General features: G+C 43.6%; 2 protein-coding genes across 4 annotated transcripts in view; one reads left to right on the forward strand and one right to left on the reverse strand.

The window, feature by feature from the left end:
• Positions 1-874: 874 nt before the first annotated feature.
• RBM42 (RNA binding motif protein 42) lies at positions 875-8,470 on the forward strand. Of its 2 annotated transcripts, none has more exons than XM_063436862.1 (10): positions 875-1,009; positions 2,872-3,052; positions 4,947-5,034; positions 5,386-5,514; positions 5,905-6,032; positions 6,194-6,316; positions 6,391-6,495; positions 6,591-6,714; positions 7,565-7,759; positions 8,141-8,470. In XM_063436862.1, exons 1-10 carry the CDS (start codon positions 954-956, stop codon positions 8,251-8,253), a joined length of 1,242 nt encoding a protein of 413 aa, XP_063292932.1. In that variant the 5' UTR covers positions 875-953; the 3' UTR covers positions 8,254-8,470. The 2 variants fall into 2 exon arrangements, with proteins under 2 accessions (XP_063292932.1, XP_063292933.1); XM_063436863.1 differs by having other exon boundaries at positions 6,594-6,714.
• Positions 8,471-14,501: 6,031 nt separating this feature from the next.
• The window catches only part of LOC134577317 (Friend leukemia integration 1 transcription factor-like), a 45,000-nt gene continuing 40,135 nt past the window's right edge, over positions 14,502-19,366 (reverse strand). The window contains exons 7-9 of one of the 2 annotated variants that reach the window (XM_063436012.1): positions 18,711-18,770; positions 17,879-17,926; positions 14,502-15,769 (exon numbers count right to left, since the gene is read on the reverse strand). In XM_063436012.1, the coding sequence (XP_063292082.1) occupies positions 15,258-15,769; positions 17,879-17,926; positions 18,711-18,770 (620 nt within the window). In that variant the 3' untranslated portion in view covers positions 14,502-15,257. The remainder of the gene's footprint in view (positions 15,770-17,878; positions 17,927-18,710; positions 18,771-19,366) is intronic. The other variant, XM_063436013.1, reaches the window with a different exon arrangement.

Genomic DNA, 19,366 nt, shown 5'->3' on the forward strand with positions numbered 1-19,366 from the left:
CTAGAGTTATTCAATAAGGTTATTCACTAGAGTTATTCACTAGGATTATTCACTAGAATTATTCACTAGGGTTATTCACTAGGATTATTCACTAGGTTTATTCACTAGAGTTATTCAATAAGGTTATTCACTAGAGTTATTCACTAGGATTATTCACTAGGGTTATTCACTAGGATTATTCACTAGAGTTATTCACTAGGATTATTCACTAGAATTATTCACTAGGGTTATTCACTAGGATTATTCACTAGGCTTATTCACTAGAGTTTTTCACTAGGATTATTCACTAGGGTTATTCACTAGGATTATTCACTAGGTTTATTCACTAGAGTTATTCAATAAGGTTATTCACTAGAGTTATTCACTAGGATTATTCACTAGGGTTATTCACTAGGATTATTCACTAGAGTTATTCACTAGGATTATTCACTAGAATTATTCACTAGGGTTATTCACTAGGATTATTCACTAGGCTTATTCACTAGAGTTTTTCACTAGGATTATTCACTAGGGTTATTCACTAGGATTATTCACTAGGTTTATTCACTAGAGTTATTCACTAGGATTATTCACTAGTGTTATTCACTAGGATTATTCACTAGGGTTATTCAGTTAAGTGTGAATGTTCAGGATTTCAGTTATTTCCAAGTTTAGACCAGACTATGTGTTGTGTTTTATTGTGTTTTATTGTCCCAATTGATGAGGTAACCTGGTATATTGCTAACTGGCAGGGTGTTGCTAGGTAACAGTACATTATCACTAATTCCCATCATGCCCCACTGAGGCTTTTCCCAAACTCTGACAGAAACCAAGATGGCGCCGGTGGCGCTGCGTTCCAAGTCTCGATGTGAGCGCGCAGACCGGAAGTGGAACTTACGTCACTCTCACTGCGCCAGTCGGTTCTGGGAGAGCTGCAGGAGAAGCGGAGAGAGCGGATCGGCGACAGCAACAACATGGCGGGGAAAAGCGGAGAGGAGAGACTGAAGGAGATGGAGGCAGAGATGGCGCTGTGAGTGAGGGAGAGAGTGAGGGGGCACTCAGTGTGAGGGAGGGAGAGAGTGAGGGGGCACTCAGTGTGAGGGAGGGAGAGAGTGAGGGGGCACTCAGTGGGAGGGAGGGAGGGAGAGAGTGAGGGGGCACTCAGTGGGAGGGAGGGAGAGAGTGAGGGGGCACTCAGTGTGAGGGAGGGAGGGAGAGAGTGAGGGGGCACTCAGTGTGAGGGAGGGAGAGAGTGAGGGGGCACTCAGTGGGGGAGAGTGGACACTCAGTGTGTGGGAGGGGGAGTGTGAGGGGGCACTCAGTGGGGGAGAGTGGACACTCAGTGTGTGGGAGGGGGAGTGTGAGGGGGCACTCAGTGGGGGAGAGTGGACACTCAGTGTGTGGGAGGGGGAGTGTGAGGGGGCACTCAGTGGGGGAGAGTGGACACTCAGTGTGAGGGAGGGGGAGAGTGAGGGGGCACTCAGTGGGGGAGAGTGGACACTCAGTGTGAGGGAGGGGGAGAGTGAGGGGGCACTCAGTGGGGGAGAGGGGACACTCAGTGTGAGGATGGGAGAGTGAGGGGGCACTCAGTGTGAGGATGGGAGAGTGAGGGGGCACTCAGTGTGAGGATGGGAGAGTGAGGGGGCACTCAGTGTGAGGATGGGAGAGTGAGGGGGCACTCAGTGTGAGGATGGGAGAGTGAGGGGGCACTCAGTGTGAGGATGGGAGAGTGAGGGGGCACTCAGTGTGAGGATGGGAGAGTGAGGGGGCACTCAGTGTGAGGATGGGAGAGTGAGGGGGCACTCAGTGTGAGGATGGGAGAGTGAGGGGGCACTCAGTGTGAGGATGGGAGAGTGAGGGGGCACTCAGTGTGAGGATGGGAGAGTGAGGGGGCACTCAGTGTGAGGATGGGAGAGTGAGGGGGCACTCAGTGTGAGGATGGGAGAGTGAGGGGGCACTCAGTGTGAGGATGGGAGAGTGAGGGGGCACTCAGTGTGAGGATGGGAGAGTGAGGGGGCACTCAGTGTGAGGATGGGAGAGTGAGGGGGCACTCAGTGTGAGGATGGGAGAGTGAGGGGGCACTCAGTGTGAGGATGGGAGAGTGAGGGGGCACTCAGTGTGAGGATGGGAGAGTGAGGGGGCACTCAGTGTGAGGATGGGAGAGTGAGGGGGCACTCAGTGTGAGGATGGGAGAGTGAGGGGGCACTCAGTGTGAGGATGGGAGAGTGAGGGGGCACTCAGTGTGAGGATGGGAGAGTGAGGGGGCACTCAGTGTGAGGATGGGAGAGTGAGGGGGCACTCAGTGTGAGGATGGGAGAGTGAGGGGGCACTCAGTGTGAGGATGGGAGAGTGAGGGGGCACTCAGTGTGAGGGAGGGAGGGAGTGAGGGGGCATTCAGTGTGAGGGAGGGAGTAAGGGGACACTCAATGTGAGAGGGAGGGAGAGTGTGAAGGTGTACTTAGTGTGAGGGAGGGGGCACTCAGTGTGAGGGAGGGAAAGTGTGAGGTGGCACTCAGAGGGAGGGGGCACTCGGTGGGAGGGAACAGAGGGAGGATCCTCGCTGTACACTAACACAATGTACACACTAAGCTCACTGTACACTAACACACTATATACACACGGTCCTCACTGTACACTAACACACTATATACACACGGTCCTCACTGTACACTAACACACTATATACACACGGTCCTCACGGTACACGAACACACTATATACACACGGTCCTCACTGTACACTAACTCACTGTGCTGATTACACACACTATTTTTACCTGTGTTCACACTCACACTATCCTCATTGCGCTTATTGCACACACGGCATACACACTGTCACACTATCCTCACTCTGCTCAGTTATTTTCCTTGTGTCTGTTGTTGCTGCCTTCAGGTTTGAGCAGGAGGTCCTTGGTGCTCCTGTTGCGCTGCCTGCAGTTGATCCTGTTCCTTTGGCTGCCCCTGCGGTCCCAGCAGTGCCCGTAGTCCCAGCTGTGCCAGCTGTTCCTGTTATCCCGCCAATGCCGGCAGTTCCTGTAATTCGACCTATTATTGCAACAAACACCTATCACCAGGTGAGTGGATTAAGTACACGAAGGCAATATGTTTTCCCAAATTACGGCTGGTAGTGAACAGTCACACTCAAACCATACATTGCATGACATGGGCTTTTATACCTAACTCTGTATTTCACTATCCATCACATAATTCCTACAGTACATAGACTGGGTACCACCAATTAGACACGCATATCTTCCTGGTGCTATAGTGACCTATTAGCAGTTTAGGTGAAGCAAAAAGGTATGTTTTACTTGCCTTTCATCCCACGGCCTACATGCCTCCCTGGCTGAGATTATCACTGATCTCTGCCAATCCAATGCTATTGTGCATGCATTGCCAAATGACTTGCTGTGCCAGTCAGCATCTTCTTATAGAGGAGCATTTTCTGGACAGAGGTGGCAAGTGGTGTCCCTCAGGGTTCTGTTCTGGGACCCCCTCTATTTAACATGTTTATAAATTATCTTGAAAAAAAACATTGAAAGTCATGTTTCAGTGTTTGCAGATGACACACAACTCTGTAAAGTAATACAATGTGAGCAACATATTACTCTGCTGCAGAGGGATTTAGATAGACTGGGGGACTGGGCACTCAAATAGCAGATGAAATTTAATGTTGAAAAATGCAAAGTTATGCACTTCGGCGTAAAGAATGCACAAGCAACGTATACCCTTAATGGAAGCTTATTAGGGATAACAACACACGAAACGGATTTGGGAATTGTTATACACCACAAACAATGTGCAATGTCAGTCAGCAGTGGCTAAGGCCAGTAAGGTATTGTCATGCATTGAAAAGGGCATTCATTTTCGGGATGAGAATATAATTTTGCCTCTTTATAAATCACTGGTAAGACCACATATTGAATATGCTGGGCAATTTTGGGCACCTGTTCTAAAGAAGGATATTATGGCAGTAGAAAAAGTGCAGAGGCAGGCTTCAAAATTAATAAAAGGAATGGAACATATCAGCTATGAAGAAAGGTTAACACATTTAAACCTATTTAGTTTAGAAAGACGTCGCTTGAGAGGGGATATTTACATAAGAGGGGACTTTACATAAGACACGAGGTCATGCGTTTAAACTGGAAGAAAGAAGATTTCGTCTAAGGCAAAGGAAAGGTTTTTTTTACTGTAAGAACAATAGGGATGTGGAATTCTCTGCCTGAAGAAGTGGTTTTATCAGAGTCCATACAGTTGTTCAAACAGCAACTAGATGCATACTTGCAACAACAAATATTGAAGGATATAATTTTTCAATGTAGGTTAATAGCTGCTTGATCCAAGGATAAATCTGGCTGCTATTCTGGGGTCAAGAAGGATTTTTTTTCCTAGTTTGTTGCAAAATTGGAAGTGCTTTAAATTGTTTTGTTTTTGTTTTTTGCTTTATTTTGGATCACCAGCAAAAAACAAATGTAAGGAAGGCTGAACTTGATGGACGCAAGTCTCTTTTCAGCTATGTAACTTAGGTACTGTAAATATTGCAGGACCGAACCCAGGAAGTCCCTCTAGTGGCTGTCTGAGTGACTTGCCACTAGATGTGTTACTAGGTAGTAATGTAAACACTGTTTTCTCTGAAAGAGCAGCGTTTGCAAAGCTAAGCATGCAGGGACAGACTGTATTCACCAGAACCGCTACATTAAGCTGTAGTAGTTTTTGTGACTAGAGTGTCCCTTTAAACTAGAAGTGTACCATGGGATATTTTGAGGCATTCTTAATGTGACTCCGAAAATAAACTGTTCTTCCCATCATATTAACATTTATTTTTGTTTAGCACAAATTGTTGAACATTAGAGGGGATTCGATTTGTTAATGTAGTTGCATATTCTTTTTCTTTTTTTTAATGTAATTGTGGCATTATGCATTCTGTCCTATGGTAATGTACATCCCTCTTGTTATACTCATCCACAGATACAGCAGAGCTTGGAAGCCAGGGCAGCGGCTGCAGCAAGTGTGGTAGCTCCTATGATGGTCCCCCCTGTACAGTTTGTTGGTCCAGGTAGATTGGTCCAATTCTCAAATCCCATGCACACCGCTCATTGCATTCATTTCATAACAAAGAAATCCTCTAGTGGCCTTTATTAATGGCAAATTACATAATGTCCAGTGTCTGTGCTGTGAGAAAGCAGGGAGGATTGGTCATTGTGTTACATTTGAAGAAAGCAGATATGTCTCATGTTCAGCAAACTTGTCCTGTTGTATTGAAGCCCTACTATCTGCAGGAGGAAGCCCAGTTAAATATGAATTTCTCTTTCAATTTGCACAAATACTGAGTTTTGGGAAATAGTTTTGTCTTATTCTGTATAGTTCTGTTTCCTTATAGTGTTTGTCTGTTGTTTTGCTAATACAGCTATTCCTCCACCAAGGCCACCTATGATGAGACCTAGTTTTATACCCCATGCTTTACAGCGGCCACCTGATCACCTACCTGCGATGCCCCGGCCTTCCTTTATACCCCACGTCCTCCAGCAGCGAGCAGGTCAGTGACTGAGACAAAGAAAGACAGCCATGCTCTTTCAGCATTGCAGGATTTGTTGTAATTACATGGTGTATGAACAAAATGTGTTTTCTTTTTGTTTGTTTTTTGTTTTTTTAAACCTAGCAGGAGACCCCTCTTCGATTTAAAGATGTGGTAGAGTCAAAATATACCAGTTTAAACTATTCCTTCTTCAATTTAATATAAAACAGCTATAATGCATTTTAACCCGAGTTTATTTGTTTTATCTAAAAACGTGCCCTCATACCCAGATGTACCTTGTTCTTTTCCTAAGAGTTTACTTTATAAGGATATTTTGCCGCTTTTGGTCTATTTGTTTTTGAATTTTTATTTTTCCATGGAATTAAAAGAAAATGCCTTTTATATTTGTAGTGGGCCCACGGCATCTGGGAATGCCTCCACCTCAGCCTCTAATGAATCCAATGCATGGTCCTCCCCCACCACTGATGAGTCATCATATGCCGCCGCCACCACCATTAACCATGCGAAGCGGCCCTCCTGTGAGTTTCTGCATTGTCTTTATTACTTGCAGATTGTGTGATATTAGAATCTTCACTAATCTGATCAAACTACATTCCTTTTCACTGATGTTGACTATCTTTTCATATATTTATTTCTTTTTTTTCCCCTTCCCTTTTCTTCATATTTTCTTTACTTACAGCCAGCTGCAGTGGGCCCCATGCCACCCCCACCTCGAACTGTGCAAACCTCACCTAAAATCAATCCGACTGTCATACAAGCCGCACCTACTGTATACACTGCACCCCCTGTGAGAAAGCCTGAGGTCAGTCACTCAATAGCTCTGAAATGCATGCTGTGAGGCTCTCCACCAGGAACTAAGATCTGTTTGTGTTTTAGGAGGAAATAGTGGAGGTGCCAACCTTGCCTGATGAAAAGGAGATAAGTTTTGATGAAACTGTGATTGGCCCCAGCATGCCTGAACTTGAACCTGTACAGCCTGAGGTTAGTGAGTGGAAAGGGCTATGGGCTAACTCAAATCCTGTCACCTGTGACTGTAACTACCCAGATCTACTGACTCTTGTATTTCTCCTCCCCAGCAGGTGGTGGTAGAACCAGTTCAGGAGGATAAAAAGAAAGCAAAGCCAGAGAAATTAAAGCGGTGTATTCGTACAGCGGCTGGGACTAGCTGGGAGGATCAGAGTCTGCTAGAATGGGATACAGGTCAGCGACAGCAGGGCTAGGGTTTCTGTGGTCTATAAATATTGATTTAAGGAACACTATAGTCACCAGAACCACAACAGCTTGAAGCAGCACTGTCACGCTGTACGTTCCTTTTCTCAATCTCTTACTATTCTCTTCCTCTTTCCTACTCCGCCTTTCTTTTAGTTTTTGCTCTATTTCTCAGTAAAAACATGACAGAGTATGGACGGCTTTGTTTTATGTATTTTTCCCGACATCTGATTTTCTGAACACTCCCCATAGAGATGCATCAATTTAATGTATCTCCAAAGAGATGCTGATTGGTGCAGCATTTTGCTGCACATGTGCATTAGTCTCCCAATGCTTGCTATGGGAAAGCATTGGAGTGATTGAAATCAACAAGATTGAGACTGGGCCAGCTGCAGCAAGACCAGCGTGACGGTGGGAAAAGGTTAAAATCCAATTACTGTATCCTGAGGGGTGTCAGGACCTAAACGGCTACTCCAGCACTACATGTTTGTATTCCTCAGACTATAGTGTTCATTTAAATATTACATTCTGATAAACCATTATTACTCTTATTTAATCAAATTGTACAATCCTGACTTTATAAGGAAACTGTATGCATTTATTTGTTGCTTCCTATGTATATTTTTTAAATAATGGATGCATGTATTGCCTCAATTCCAGCCTTGACTCTGTTATGTCCCTTGTCTAGGGTCTGCTGTTTTTCCTGATCTGGTTTTAAATGTGTTTCTCGTTTCCCAGTTAATTTAAACATTGTAGCTGCAGTCTCCCAAACCGAAAGGGTTAGATTGTTTCCAGCCAGGGTTTCTTGTATGCCTGCTGACTAATTCCTGAAATTCTGCAGATGACTTTCGGATATTCTGTGGCGATTTGGGTAATGAAGTAAACGATGATATTTTGGCTCGGGCATTCAGCCGATATCCCTCGTTCCTGAAGGCCAAAGTGATTCGTGACAAACGCACAGGGAAGACCAAAGGATATGGCTTTGTGAGCTTCAAGGACCCTAATGACTATGTGCGAGCCATGCGGGAGATGAATGGTAAGGGGGGGGTGTGTAAAGCAGATTGTGCCTTCTTCCACGCCTGCTGGTGCACTTGGCTTCCAGAATTCATTGCTAGTCATAACCATTCTCAGAACTCTGCCGGTTGCAGTTCAGTATCTGTAGGGTACAGAAAGCAGTGCTTGCAATGACTAACTTATACAGTGCTTTTGATTTGCAGAGAAGATAAAAAATTCTGATTATCCAGCTGCCAGGATACAATTATCCAAATTGACTATGTTCACAGTCTGGCTATTTTAGCTTAGATTTTGCCATTCAGTTTTTAATTCAGTAGCGTTTGGTATTTTGTGAATAAACCGTGTCTGTTTCAGCATCCTTGTATCATTCTTGCATTTACCTTGCATGTTCTTCCTTGTACAGGAAAGTATGTTGGCTCGCGGCCCATCAAGCTCAGGAAAAGCATGTGGAAAGACCGCAATATAGATATTGTGCGCAAGAAGCAGAGAGAGAAGAAGAAACTCGGCCTGAGATAAAGTTACCCTTAAAGACTTGCTGTAATAGACGATGCCCTGGGGCCCACCGTGCAACCAATGACTGGCTCGTATCTTTGTGTACATATAGGGAATATTGTACAATTATTATAGGTGCAGCGCTGTGGTTCACAATGTCAGACAACTTTAATATGGATAACAGAACTTTTTATGGTGCTGTGTGATGTATAGTGTAAATAAATTCATTGTGATATCAAAATATGTCCTTGTCTACTTCTTTGTCTCTATTCAAGAACTTCCCAATAGAGGGCGCAGGACTGTAACTTCCCAATAGAGGGCGCAGGACTGTAACTTCCCAGGAGAGGGCGCAGGGCTGTAACTTCCCAGGAGAGGGCGCAGGGCTGTAACTTCCCAGGAGAGGGCGCAGGACTGTAACTTCCCAATAGAGGGCGCAGGACTGTAACTTCCCAATAGAGGGCGCAGGACTGTAACTTCCCAGGAGAGGGCGCAGGACTGTAACTTCCCAGGAGAGGGCGCAGGACTGTAACTTCCCAGGAGAGGGCGCAGGACTGTAACTTCCCAGGAGAGGGCGCAGGACTGTAACTTCCCAGGAGAGGGCGCAGGACTGTAACTTCCCAGGAGAGGGCGCAGGACTGTAACTTCCCAGGAGAGGGCGCAGGACTGTAACTTCCCAGGAGAGGGCGCAGGACTGTAACTTCCCAATAGAGGGCGCAGGGCTGTAACTTCCCAATAGAGGGCGCAGGGCTGTAACTTCCCAGGAGAGGGCGCAGGACTGTAACTTCCCAGGAGAGGGCGCAGGACTGTAACTTCCCAGGAGAGGGCGCAGGACTGTAACTTCCCAGGAGAGGGCGCAGTAGCCCATGAGCTGTGTGGCTTTTGATAATGAAAGTGAAGTTGCTTGTGACCTGCTTTGCTTACTCAATAGTAGGCCATATCCTACATGAAATTGGTTTGCTTTTAATACCTGTATTATCGCATTACTACCGGACCTCGTTACCTCGTTGCAGTGAGCTGACCACCCTGCACAGAACAGTGGTGCAGTCGTTTATCACCCCAGCAGATAAGTATGTTCTGTGACTGTTCTGAACAAATAGTTACATTGTCGATCCAATCCAATATCCGCAGTTTGCCAGCAACTCACACCGCTATTTAATGACAAATGATAAACTGGAAGGCTTACAATTGATTTAATGCTTTGATTCAGAAAATGTTTCTAAGTGTATAATAACTTTATGTCAAGAAGAAAAAGACTAACAATATATACAACTTGTTTATTCTTACTAAATATAAAAACCTGGCAGAAACGTCCTTATTCAGAGAATAACAGACATCGTTCAATAGAAATCTACAATAAATTTCAAATTCTAAATCATTTTTTATATTTACATTTTTAATGATTTTATAAATGAAATCTAGTCAATTGGACCAAGGTTGGAGTTTATTATATAATAATATTGGTTTAATCCCTTTGTGTCTGTTTAAAGATTTTTAAATGTGTTTTATAAATGAGGTCCAGGCCCTCAGGATTGCTGCAGGAAGGCAGATGTATTGAAACAAAAAGGGAAACATTTTGTGCCAATAAACCTGCCTTCCTGCAGCAATGCTGAGGGCCTGGACCTCATTTATTTTATCTACTAAACTGGGTTTTGTCAACGCTGGCCCTGATAAGCTGGATTCCTGAGTGTGAGTGTGTATCCTCCGTTGGTGAACTATTATAAATGAGAGCAGACTGAGCTGTATTTTCAGCTTGTGTCTGTTCTCGAAGGTAATGATAAAAACAAGGCGACAGAGAACTGGAGTTCACTAAAATGTTCATAAAGGGGGGTTATTATAATGCTTAGAATTAGATTATTATTTTTACATTTTGCGGCAGGTGGTGTAGTCTATAGTGCCATCACTGATTTTGTCATACACAGGAACACTCTTTGTACATAACCCCCAGTATGTCGCTCTGTATTTTGTGTTATAAAACGTTGCTCACCGCATTTCATAATGATTTATATTTCTGATAAATGTTAAAACCAGCTAACCTTACAAAAATATTGCTGCTATGTCATCAAATATCCATTTGTGAAGTACGGTTTGTATTTAATTTAACTTTTCCTCTCACATGCAAAGTTCTACATTTGACAAATCACATTAAGCCTGGTAGAAGCCATGTATCCCCTTAATACAGCCCCTTGTCAGCTGCTTCTGAATCCTGAGTTGAACCCCTTAAGGACCAAACTTCTGGAATAAAAGGGAATCATGACATGTCACACATGTCATGTGTCCTTAAGGGGTTAAAGGGACCCTGTCATGTAAAATTGTCATGTTTCCTGTGCGTTATTTTGTTTTCTTGTGCTAGTTAACTAGTAAATGAACACACAAGGGCCGCGCTACGTGCGTATGGTCTGTGCTAAAGGATAGATACCCTCTAACTAAGTGCCACGCTACGTGCGTATGGTCTGTGCTAAAGGATAGATACCCTCTAACTAAGTGCCGCACTACGTGCGTATGGTCTGTGCTAAAGGATAGATACCCTCTAACTAAGTGTCGCACTACGAGTGGAATGCATTAGGCGGCTGTCTCTCCCTGCTTTGTGTGCTGTGTATTTTTATTGAATATTACATTTTTCTACAGTTTGCATTCTTGCCAAATCTTACTGTCTCGTTTCTTTCCATCCCTCTTTTTTTTGTTGGGTGTTATACGGAGTGGATTTCTATATATTTATCCTACAACCTGGACTAATAGGGGATTTAAAAAATTCTGCCATAAAGAAAGCGCTTCAGAGACTAAATACTCTCAAAGGAACACTGCAAGCACCCTTACCACGACAGTGCGCTGTGGTTGTTATGGTGCCAGTAGTGTCCTGGCACCTCCCATTGTAAGGAGACAGACTTTGTATTGAGAACGGTTTGACTTGCTACCTGCTGGGTGCTGCTCCTCGCCTCCACTACTGCTTAGTGACGGTTCCAAGCTCTCTCCGCTGGGCTAAGCCCAGCACTGCAGGAGTGCTAACTGAAGGAGCTGTTATGGAGGTGGCGAGCAGCGCTCTGCAGACTCCAGGTAAGAAATCAAACCTTTCTAAAACACACTATAGTGGTTATGGTGTTTGGAGTGCCCCAGTTCACCCCTGAGATAGCATCCATTTACAGTAAGTTCCAAATCTCACAATTGTTTCTCTTTATTCTGACATTATTTCCGAACGTGTGAATTGGCAGGAAATGAAAGTAATTTAACTTTTTAGATAAAAATTGCTAAACGCTTAAAAGTTTCCCCAGCAGTTAGAAGATCTCTCCCGTCTCACATTTTAAATACACAGTTCACACCACACAGGTCTATTCAGAGAACTCTGATTTGTAGCAAATTAAAACAGGATAATTGTGATTATAATGCACTTGGAGAATTTTCTTTTCTTTTTTTTTATTTTAAATCGGTACCATTGACACCGTTAAAGAACATGAATTCTTAACCTGGAATAAAAGCGTCCATTAATGGGTTATCTTGACACTTTAGTGGTGCCTATAACGGGTTCTTCGCAGATGTGCTGTAGCACAATCACACTGCATCCTGTATCACAATGTAACATCTGCTGCCATCGAGATCCCACGTGCATCACTGAGCTAGCAATCCAATCGTATCCACACAAAGAACATTCATTTCATGTATCGGAGTTAACGCAGGAGCAGAGAGGATTCTGGGACATGTTTTTCCTCATTGTTCTGTTTCCTGATAAACAGGATGTCGGCTGTGTACGCCTGTGCGCAAGCAGGATGTGCATTTGTGTGATTGTCAGAGTAACTGGCCACAGGATATGGGGGAGGCTTCATACATTGCCACCTTTAACACGGTCATTTAACCCATCCGAGCAAAATAATATGCTAAACTTTGTTCTTTGTGTTATCGCTGGCTTACAATAAACGGTGTTGCGTTTCTAAGCGCACGCCTGTCATAACACAGCCATCCGTGTCATCTGACCCCAAGACAAGTACGTTAATAAACCTATTGTCTTGACAGTAACCCCTTAACAACCAAGTTCTGTCAAAGGGAATTTAAAAATGTAAGCCAAATTCACCCAATTCACATAATAAAACGTTTTACCAGATTAGCACTTTTTGTCTGAATTTTGCAGTTACTTTTTAAATTCTCCCCAGTCTTATGAATAAACCGGTAACATGTTTTTTGGGGCTGAATTGGGAGATGGGGTGATGATCAGTGTTGATAAATTTTAAACAAATTTAGTAATGTCTCTCAAAGTGGACAAGGTCGCCCTCAGACGGGTTTACATTTACTTTGTTACGTTTGTAAACTCAACAAGAAAATGCATAGACTAAAGTGAGTCTCTCTGCACTCTGACCGCTGCAGTTTATTTAAGTGGTTATGGTCCTAGTATCTCTGCTTTATTTACTCATTTTGTACTGCACTCCTCCTACGAGCCCTTCTCGGCCCTCATTTTCAAAGCAATAGGGGACCAAGTTCTTGCAAGCCCAAACAGTGATCTCTCTTTCTGTACTGATTAGTGCTGGTGCCACGCAGAGCGTCAATCATCACAGAGACGGGCACACTGCCATAAATCCCAGTAAGTGTAATTTCTCTCCCTCTGATTGACAGGCCTAACAGGCGTATCTGTGAACTCCACTTTAAATCTGTTTTAACAAACTGAGAAATAATTAAAAGGAAATTAAGTAGCTCCTGAAGTGCTTATGGTACCGAGAGCAGACCGGGCAGCTCTGATTTTAGGAGAGGTGGTTTGTCCATGGCACAAGTAGCATCAAGGACATATAAAGGCGCACGTGCCCATTTCCTCAATGCTTGTTAATCTGGTACTGGCTTAAATGACCTGGAACTCATCAAATGGGCCGCGCGAGCATGTCTAATCATGCCATTGTTCTGCTCTGTCCCATCGTCCAGCCAACACTGGCTGACAGAGCTGGAGAACTGAGGACAAATCCTGTGTCACATGAGAGGCTTATGTGATTCAGTACATCTGCTAGGGCATTGCTTTGACAGACACACCTACCTGAAGATCACTTTCCCCTTTAAGATGTCTGCCACAATGGAGGATATGGGTAGGTCTGCATCCACCATGCACCTCTGCTTCCACTAATATGGCTGCCATAACAGTTGGTATGACTGGGTAGGCACCATGCACCCACTACTGATAATGTGGCTGCCATAGCAGTTGGTATGACTGGGTAGGCACCACTACTGATAATATGGCTGCCATTACAGTTGGTATGAGTGGGTAGGCACCACTACTGATAATATGGCTGCCATAACAGTTGGTATGTCTGGGTAGGCACCTCTACTGATAACATGGCTGCCATAACAGTTGGTATGTCTGGGTAGGCACCTCTACTGATAATATGGCTGCCATTACAGTTGGTATGAGTGGGTAGGCACCTCTACTGATAATATGGCTGCCATTACAGTTGGTATGAGTGGGTAGGCACCTCTACTGATAATATGGCTGCCATTACAGTTGGTATGAGTGGGTAGGCACCTCTACTGATAATATGGCTGCCATTACAGTTGGTATGAGTGGGTAGGCACCTCTACTGATAACATGGCTGCCATAACAGTTGGTATGTCTGGGTAGGCACCTCTACTGATAATATGGCTGCCATTACAGTTGGTATGAGTGGGTAGGCACCTCTACTGATAACATGGCTGCCATAACAGTTGGTATGTCTGGGTAGGCACCTCTACTGATAATATGGCTGCCATTACAGTTGGTATGAGTGGGTAGGCACCTCTACTGATAATATGGCTGCCATAACAGTTGGTATGAGTGGGTAGGCACCTCTACTGATAATATGGCTGCCATAACAGTTGGTATGTCTGGGTAGGCACCTCTACTGATAATATGGCTGCCATAACAGTTGGTATGAGTGGGTAGGCACCTCTACTGATAATATGGCTGCCATAACAGTTGGTATGAGTGGGTAGGCACCTCTACTGATAATATGGCTGCCATAACAGTTGGTATGAGTGGGTAGGCACCTCTACTGATAATATGGCTGCCATAACAGTTGGTATGAGTGGGTAGGCACCTCTACTGATAATATGGCTGCCATAACAGTTGGTATGAGTGGGTAGGCACCTCTACTGATAATATGGCTGCCATAACAGTTGGTATGAGTGGGTAGGCACCTCTACTGATAATATGGCTGCCATAACAGTTGGTATGTCTGGGTAGGCACCTCTACTGATAATGTGGCTGCCATAACAGTTGGTATGTCTGGGTAGGCAGGCAGCATGCACCCACTACTGATAATATGGCTGCCATTTTCGCCACTGTGGCTGACAATGAAATATGTGACCTCCCACAACACGGCCGCATATTGCGAATTGTGGGATGGAACCAAGGGTTACATAGCGGCAGACACCAGCAGAGCCGTCATTTTATTTGGTTTTGTATTTGCCGCTCAGGATAAGCGGAGTATGTTGAAGAAATTAATTGTAATTAAAATATAATCTATGCATTTTGTGCAGCTCTGCTAGGATGGGGTTAATGGTACCCTCTTTAAAATCATGTTACACTCTGATGTGGTTTATGTAGTTACTAGTTCTGTCATGGCGGATCATCTACTATCCATAATATAGCCCGCTAGACATCAGAGAATCGCAACCTGCCGCAGAGGGAGGAGTTTCCAGACACTGCACTCTCAGAATACAAAGACGCAGTCCATTTAATAAGTATACTTATTCAAAATAGAATTAAAACAAATAAAAAAAATGGCTGGAACGCCAGTGTCCTGTACAAAGCATTAAGAGCCGTTATTTCTACATTTTCCATTAGAAATTCCAAGTATCGCTTTCGAAACAAAGTCAGAATAATGCGGCATTTCAAATCTTGCAGATTCGCAAATTCTAATGAAAGACTAATAAGATTGGGCAATAAATGCATACTCACTGCAGCCCCCTACTGGAAATAGAGTGGAAGTGAAGGTCCTTGGTTAGTACCCTATCTAAACCCTTATGGCTCAATGCATCAATGCATCTCAATCCCCTCAAACCAACAGTCTGACTTCCTTACTTTTTTAATAGTAAGACCCCATGTGAGCCCCCATTTGCCCTACATGTTGTCTTGTTACCCCCTGTCCCGGGTACAGTGCCCCACCTCCTGGTGAACTTAAGTACTGTATGGGTATAACTGTGGAAAGGTTGGATGGCTGGGGGTGATGGGGGTGCAGAGGCACAGCTGCTTTGGCTTGGGGTGAGAAATAATTTCCTTCGGGGTATTTGCACACTGCGGGGTCCGCCGAATGAGACTGCTGCACGAGACTGATGCCGTTAAAGTCGAATCGGTAAGCGTATCTCTTCCCGTGCACTTTGCTCATTATATTTTTGTCGTAGTAGTAGCGCAGGGCTCTGCTCAACTTGTCATAGTTCATGTTGGGTTTGCTCTTGCGTTCCCCCCAGCGTCTCGCCACCTCGTCGGGATCGGTCATTTTGAACTCGCCGTTTAAACCTTCCCAGGCAATGCAGCCAGAGTTGTTACTGTCAGACAGGAGCTCAAGGAGGAACTGCCACAGCTGGATCTGACCACTACCTGCAGGACCAGAGAGATAAGATGAGCCACGCAGGTCAACCAGCAATCACCCGTCTACAAGCATGAACAAAAAACATGGGGACCTTTATGCTCTAAACATCACTAGTCACCAGGACTGCAGTCATTGATTCATTTTATAAATATATTTAAAAACAAGTTGTGTGGGCATTAAAGGGACACTATAGTCATCAAAATATTGTTAGCTTAGTGAAGCAGTTTCGGCGTGTAGATCATGCACCTACAGTCTCACTGCTCTATTCTCTGCCATTTATAAGTTAAATCACTATCTTTATGCAGTCCTAGGCACACCTCCCTGCATGTGACTTGCACAGCTTTCCTAAACACTTCCTGTAAATAGTCATCTAATGTTTATACTTCCTATATTGCAAATTCTGTTTAATCTAGAATTTCTCATCTCCTTCTCTTTTAATAACTTATTAGACCTATAGGAGTGTCCTGTATGTAATTAAAGTTCAATTTACAGAGCAGGAGATAAAAACTTTTAAAGTAAATTGCATCTGTTTGAAAGTGAAACCAGTTTTTTTTCATGCAGGCTCTGTCAATCATAGCCAGGGGAGGTGTGGCTAGGGCTGCATAAACAGAAACAAAGTGATTTAACTCATAAATGGCAGAGGATTGAGCAGTGAGACTGCAGGGGAATGAACTATACACTAAAACTGCTTCATTGAGATAAACTTGTTTTGGTGACTACAGTGTCCCTTTAATCTAGAGGGATGTGGTTTGGATATGGGAAACAAATAGGGGATTATGGGAAAAATGAAGCCCATAACTAGGTCTGAAGGTTATGTATAAAACTAAAATCAAATGCTGAGACCTGGGCTGGAATAGCACAGCAGTTGCGCCAAATCCTGCCCCCTGAGGTCGACCATTAACGTCATTGCCTCGAGTGATGCAAGTGATATGTGAAATAATTGCTAATAATTTGTATCATAATAATAATTAACTAGGAATGTAGACTCTGTGTTTTCTTATATTACTTTCTCTCTGTATGGACGTGTTACACTGTACATTGTGTTGTTGTCATGACATAGGTATTCTTCAATAACACAAACATCTCGATACGGAGTTTATTTACTAACAGCTAATGGTAAAATCTTGGCTAAAATACCCAATCTGTGACTATAGCCTACGCAGATCATTTTATCCACAACTGCTACTGTTGGCTACATTTTGCAATTTAGTTTTCAATTCACTATATTTCACTTTGTGACTAATTCCTCGTATTCTTTTTTTAGATAATATTTTAGCATTTTATTCCTCACTGGGTTATTCACGTGAATTTCAGATTTAAGGTCAAAACAGCTCAACTAGAAACGTTCTCTAAGTCAACTATGTTTAAATTTTCACTTGAAATTCTCTTTCAATTCTCACTTTGGTGAATAACCCTGTAAATGGTGAATTTGGGGGAAAATAACAGATTTGGGAAAGAATTCTTCAGTTCTGTTTTTTATGATAAACTTGGCTGTTTGTCGTTATGTTTTCCTAATTCTATATTTTGTTTCTGGCAATTCACTGATTAACATAATTCAGCATTTTCCCAACACAATTTGTTTAATTAAGACACGTCTTGCTTCTTACAACCTGCTGTGATCTGCAAACAGGTACTGGGAGGGATGAAAACTGACTCTGGGAGCTAATCACCCTCATTAATAATGGTGGGGATTACATCAGGTTTTGTTTATTTACAAGTTCTTGTGTAAACCAGGGCGTTGAGACACAATGTGTGAGGTTTGTTGCAGTCACTGGATTACAGGCCTTGCACATATTGAAAGGCTGCGGGATAAGAGCACGGTTACAAAAGCAAGACCCCCCAGCCTACAAACCGGAGACAATAATTCACTAAACTGGGAATTGGGGAGAATTCTACAGGTCCACATTCTGGAGAACTGAAAAATGATTTTGCAAATCTAGGTTAAAATAGCCCACCAAAAGATTGTTTTCCAAATAAAATTTTTTACTACATTTTATTTTTATTGAATAAATAACCCCCACCCCAAAACTAACTTTGTAGTTCTGACAATAGACAGAATATATACAGCGATAATATAACATATATAATATAATGTGATGTCATGAGTCGGTACTTACCAGGGTTTGATAGACGGCTGCTGGTTGGGCCTAGAACCTGGTACGGGTCTGGGGAGAGGGGAGAGGGGAGAGAGCGGAGAGAGTTGATGGTAACATTTTATTTAAAGTTACATTTTATCATTGCTTTCCGTATGGCAGATTTGACGATGGCCTGATAAGAGGGCACGGCAGCGGGGCGTGTATTGACACCAGACTGACTGGCTGTCACTGTGCTCGGCTCTATTCACAGCTGACTATAGGCACTGTATATCTAAAGCACTCTGCGCAATGCTCAGTGCCCCGGAACACACTCTGCATCAAATGAGAATGCGTGGGGACAGAATACAAACCCAGGGTGCTGGGGCAGCAGCCCCAAACCGAGAAGGTCCCATTAAATCCAGGAATGCTGACACCTATTACGGGTCCCTGTGACGCTCTTACAGCCATAATGCTGGCAATGCGTCAGGGGAGATGAAGTTCAAAACACCTGGAGTGTATTCACCTGGGGTGCTGTGCAGAGTATTGACTGCGCTGATAGTACGAGGAGTTCGCCTATTGTACTGCGCTGTGGTTTATGCAGGCGCTATATAAATGAGTAGAATGAAAGAAGTGAACTCACCTGGGGTGCTGCGCAGAGTATTGACTGCGCTGATAGTACGAGGAGTTCGCCTATTGTACTGCGCTGTGGTTTATGCAGGCGCTATATAAATGAGTAGAATGAAAGAAGTGAACTCACCTGGGGTGCTGCGCAGAGTATTGACTGCGCTGATAGTACGAGGAGTTCGCCTATTGTACTGTGCTGTGGTTTATGCAGGCGCTATATAAATGAGTAGAATGAAAGAAGTGAACTCACCTGGGGTGCTGCGCAGAGTATTTCCTGTGCTGATGGTCCCATGGGTCTGCGGGGGCGACACTGCAATGACAGGACATCGTATAATCACACCAATCATTTTATTCTCCTGGTCACTGGCACACTGGTTATTGTACATTTTGTCCCCATTGGAAATAAATTATTACAGCATTCAATAACCTCATCTCACAGCTAGGTATTATAAATTATTCTACCATTCTATAACCTCTTCCCACAGCCAGGTATTATAAATTATTAAACCATTCAATAACCACGTCACACAGCCAGGTATTATAAATTATTAAACCATTCAATAACCACGTCACACAGCCAGGTATTATAAATTATTACACCATTCAATAACCACGTCACACAGCCAGGTATTATAAACTATTACACCATTCAATAACCACGTCACACAGCCAGGTATTATAAATTATTACACCATTCAATAACCCCGTTACACAGCCAGGTATTATAAACTATTACACCATTCAATAACCACGTCACACAGCCAGGTATTATAAACTATTACACCATTCAATAACCCCGTCACACAGCCAGGTATTATAAACTATTACACCATTCAATAACCATGTCACACAGCCAGGTATTATAAATTATTACACCATTCAATAACCTCATCCCACAGCCAGGTA

Source organism: Pelobates fuscus, chromosome 11 (assembly GCF_036172605.1).
Source record: "Pelobates fuscus isolate aPelFus1 chromosome 11, aPelFus1.pri, whole genome shotgun sequence".
NCBI lineage: Eukaryota > Metazoa > Chordata > Amphibia > Anura > Pelobatidae > Pelobates > Pelobates fuscus.

Coding starts and splice junctions, on each gene's coding strand:
- RBM42 (XM_063436862.1), top strand. CDS start 954: ATGGCGGGGAAAAGCGGAGAGGAGAGACTGAAGGAGATGGAGGCAGAG. Junction 5,035..5,385: donor TGTACAGTTTGTTGGTCCAG/GTAGATTGGTCC, acceptor TTGCTAATACAG/CTATTCCTCCACCAAGGCCA. Junction 5,515..5,904: donor CGTCCTCCAGCAGCGAGCAG/GTCAGTGACTGA, acceptor TTATATTTGTAG/TGGGCCCACGGCATCTGGGA.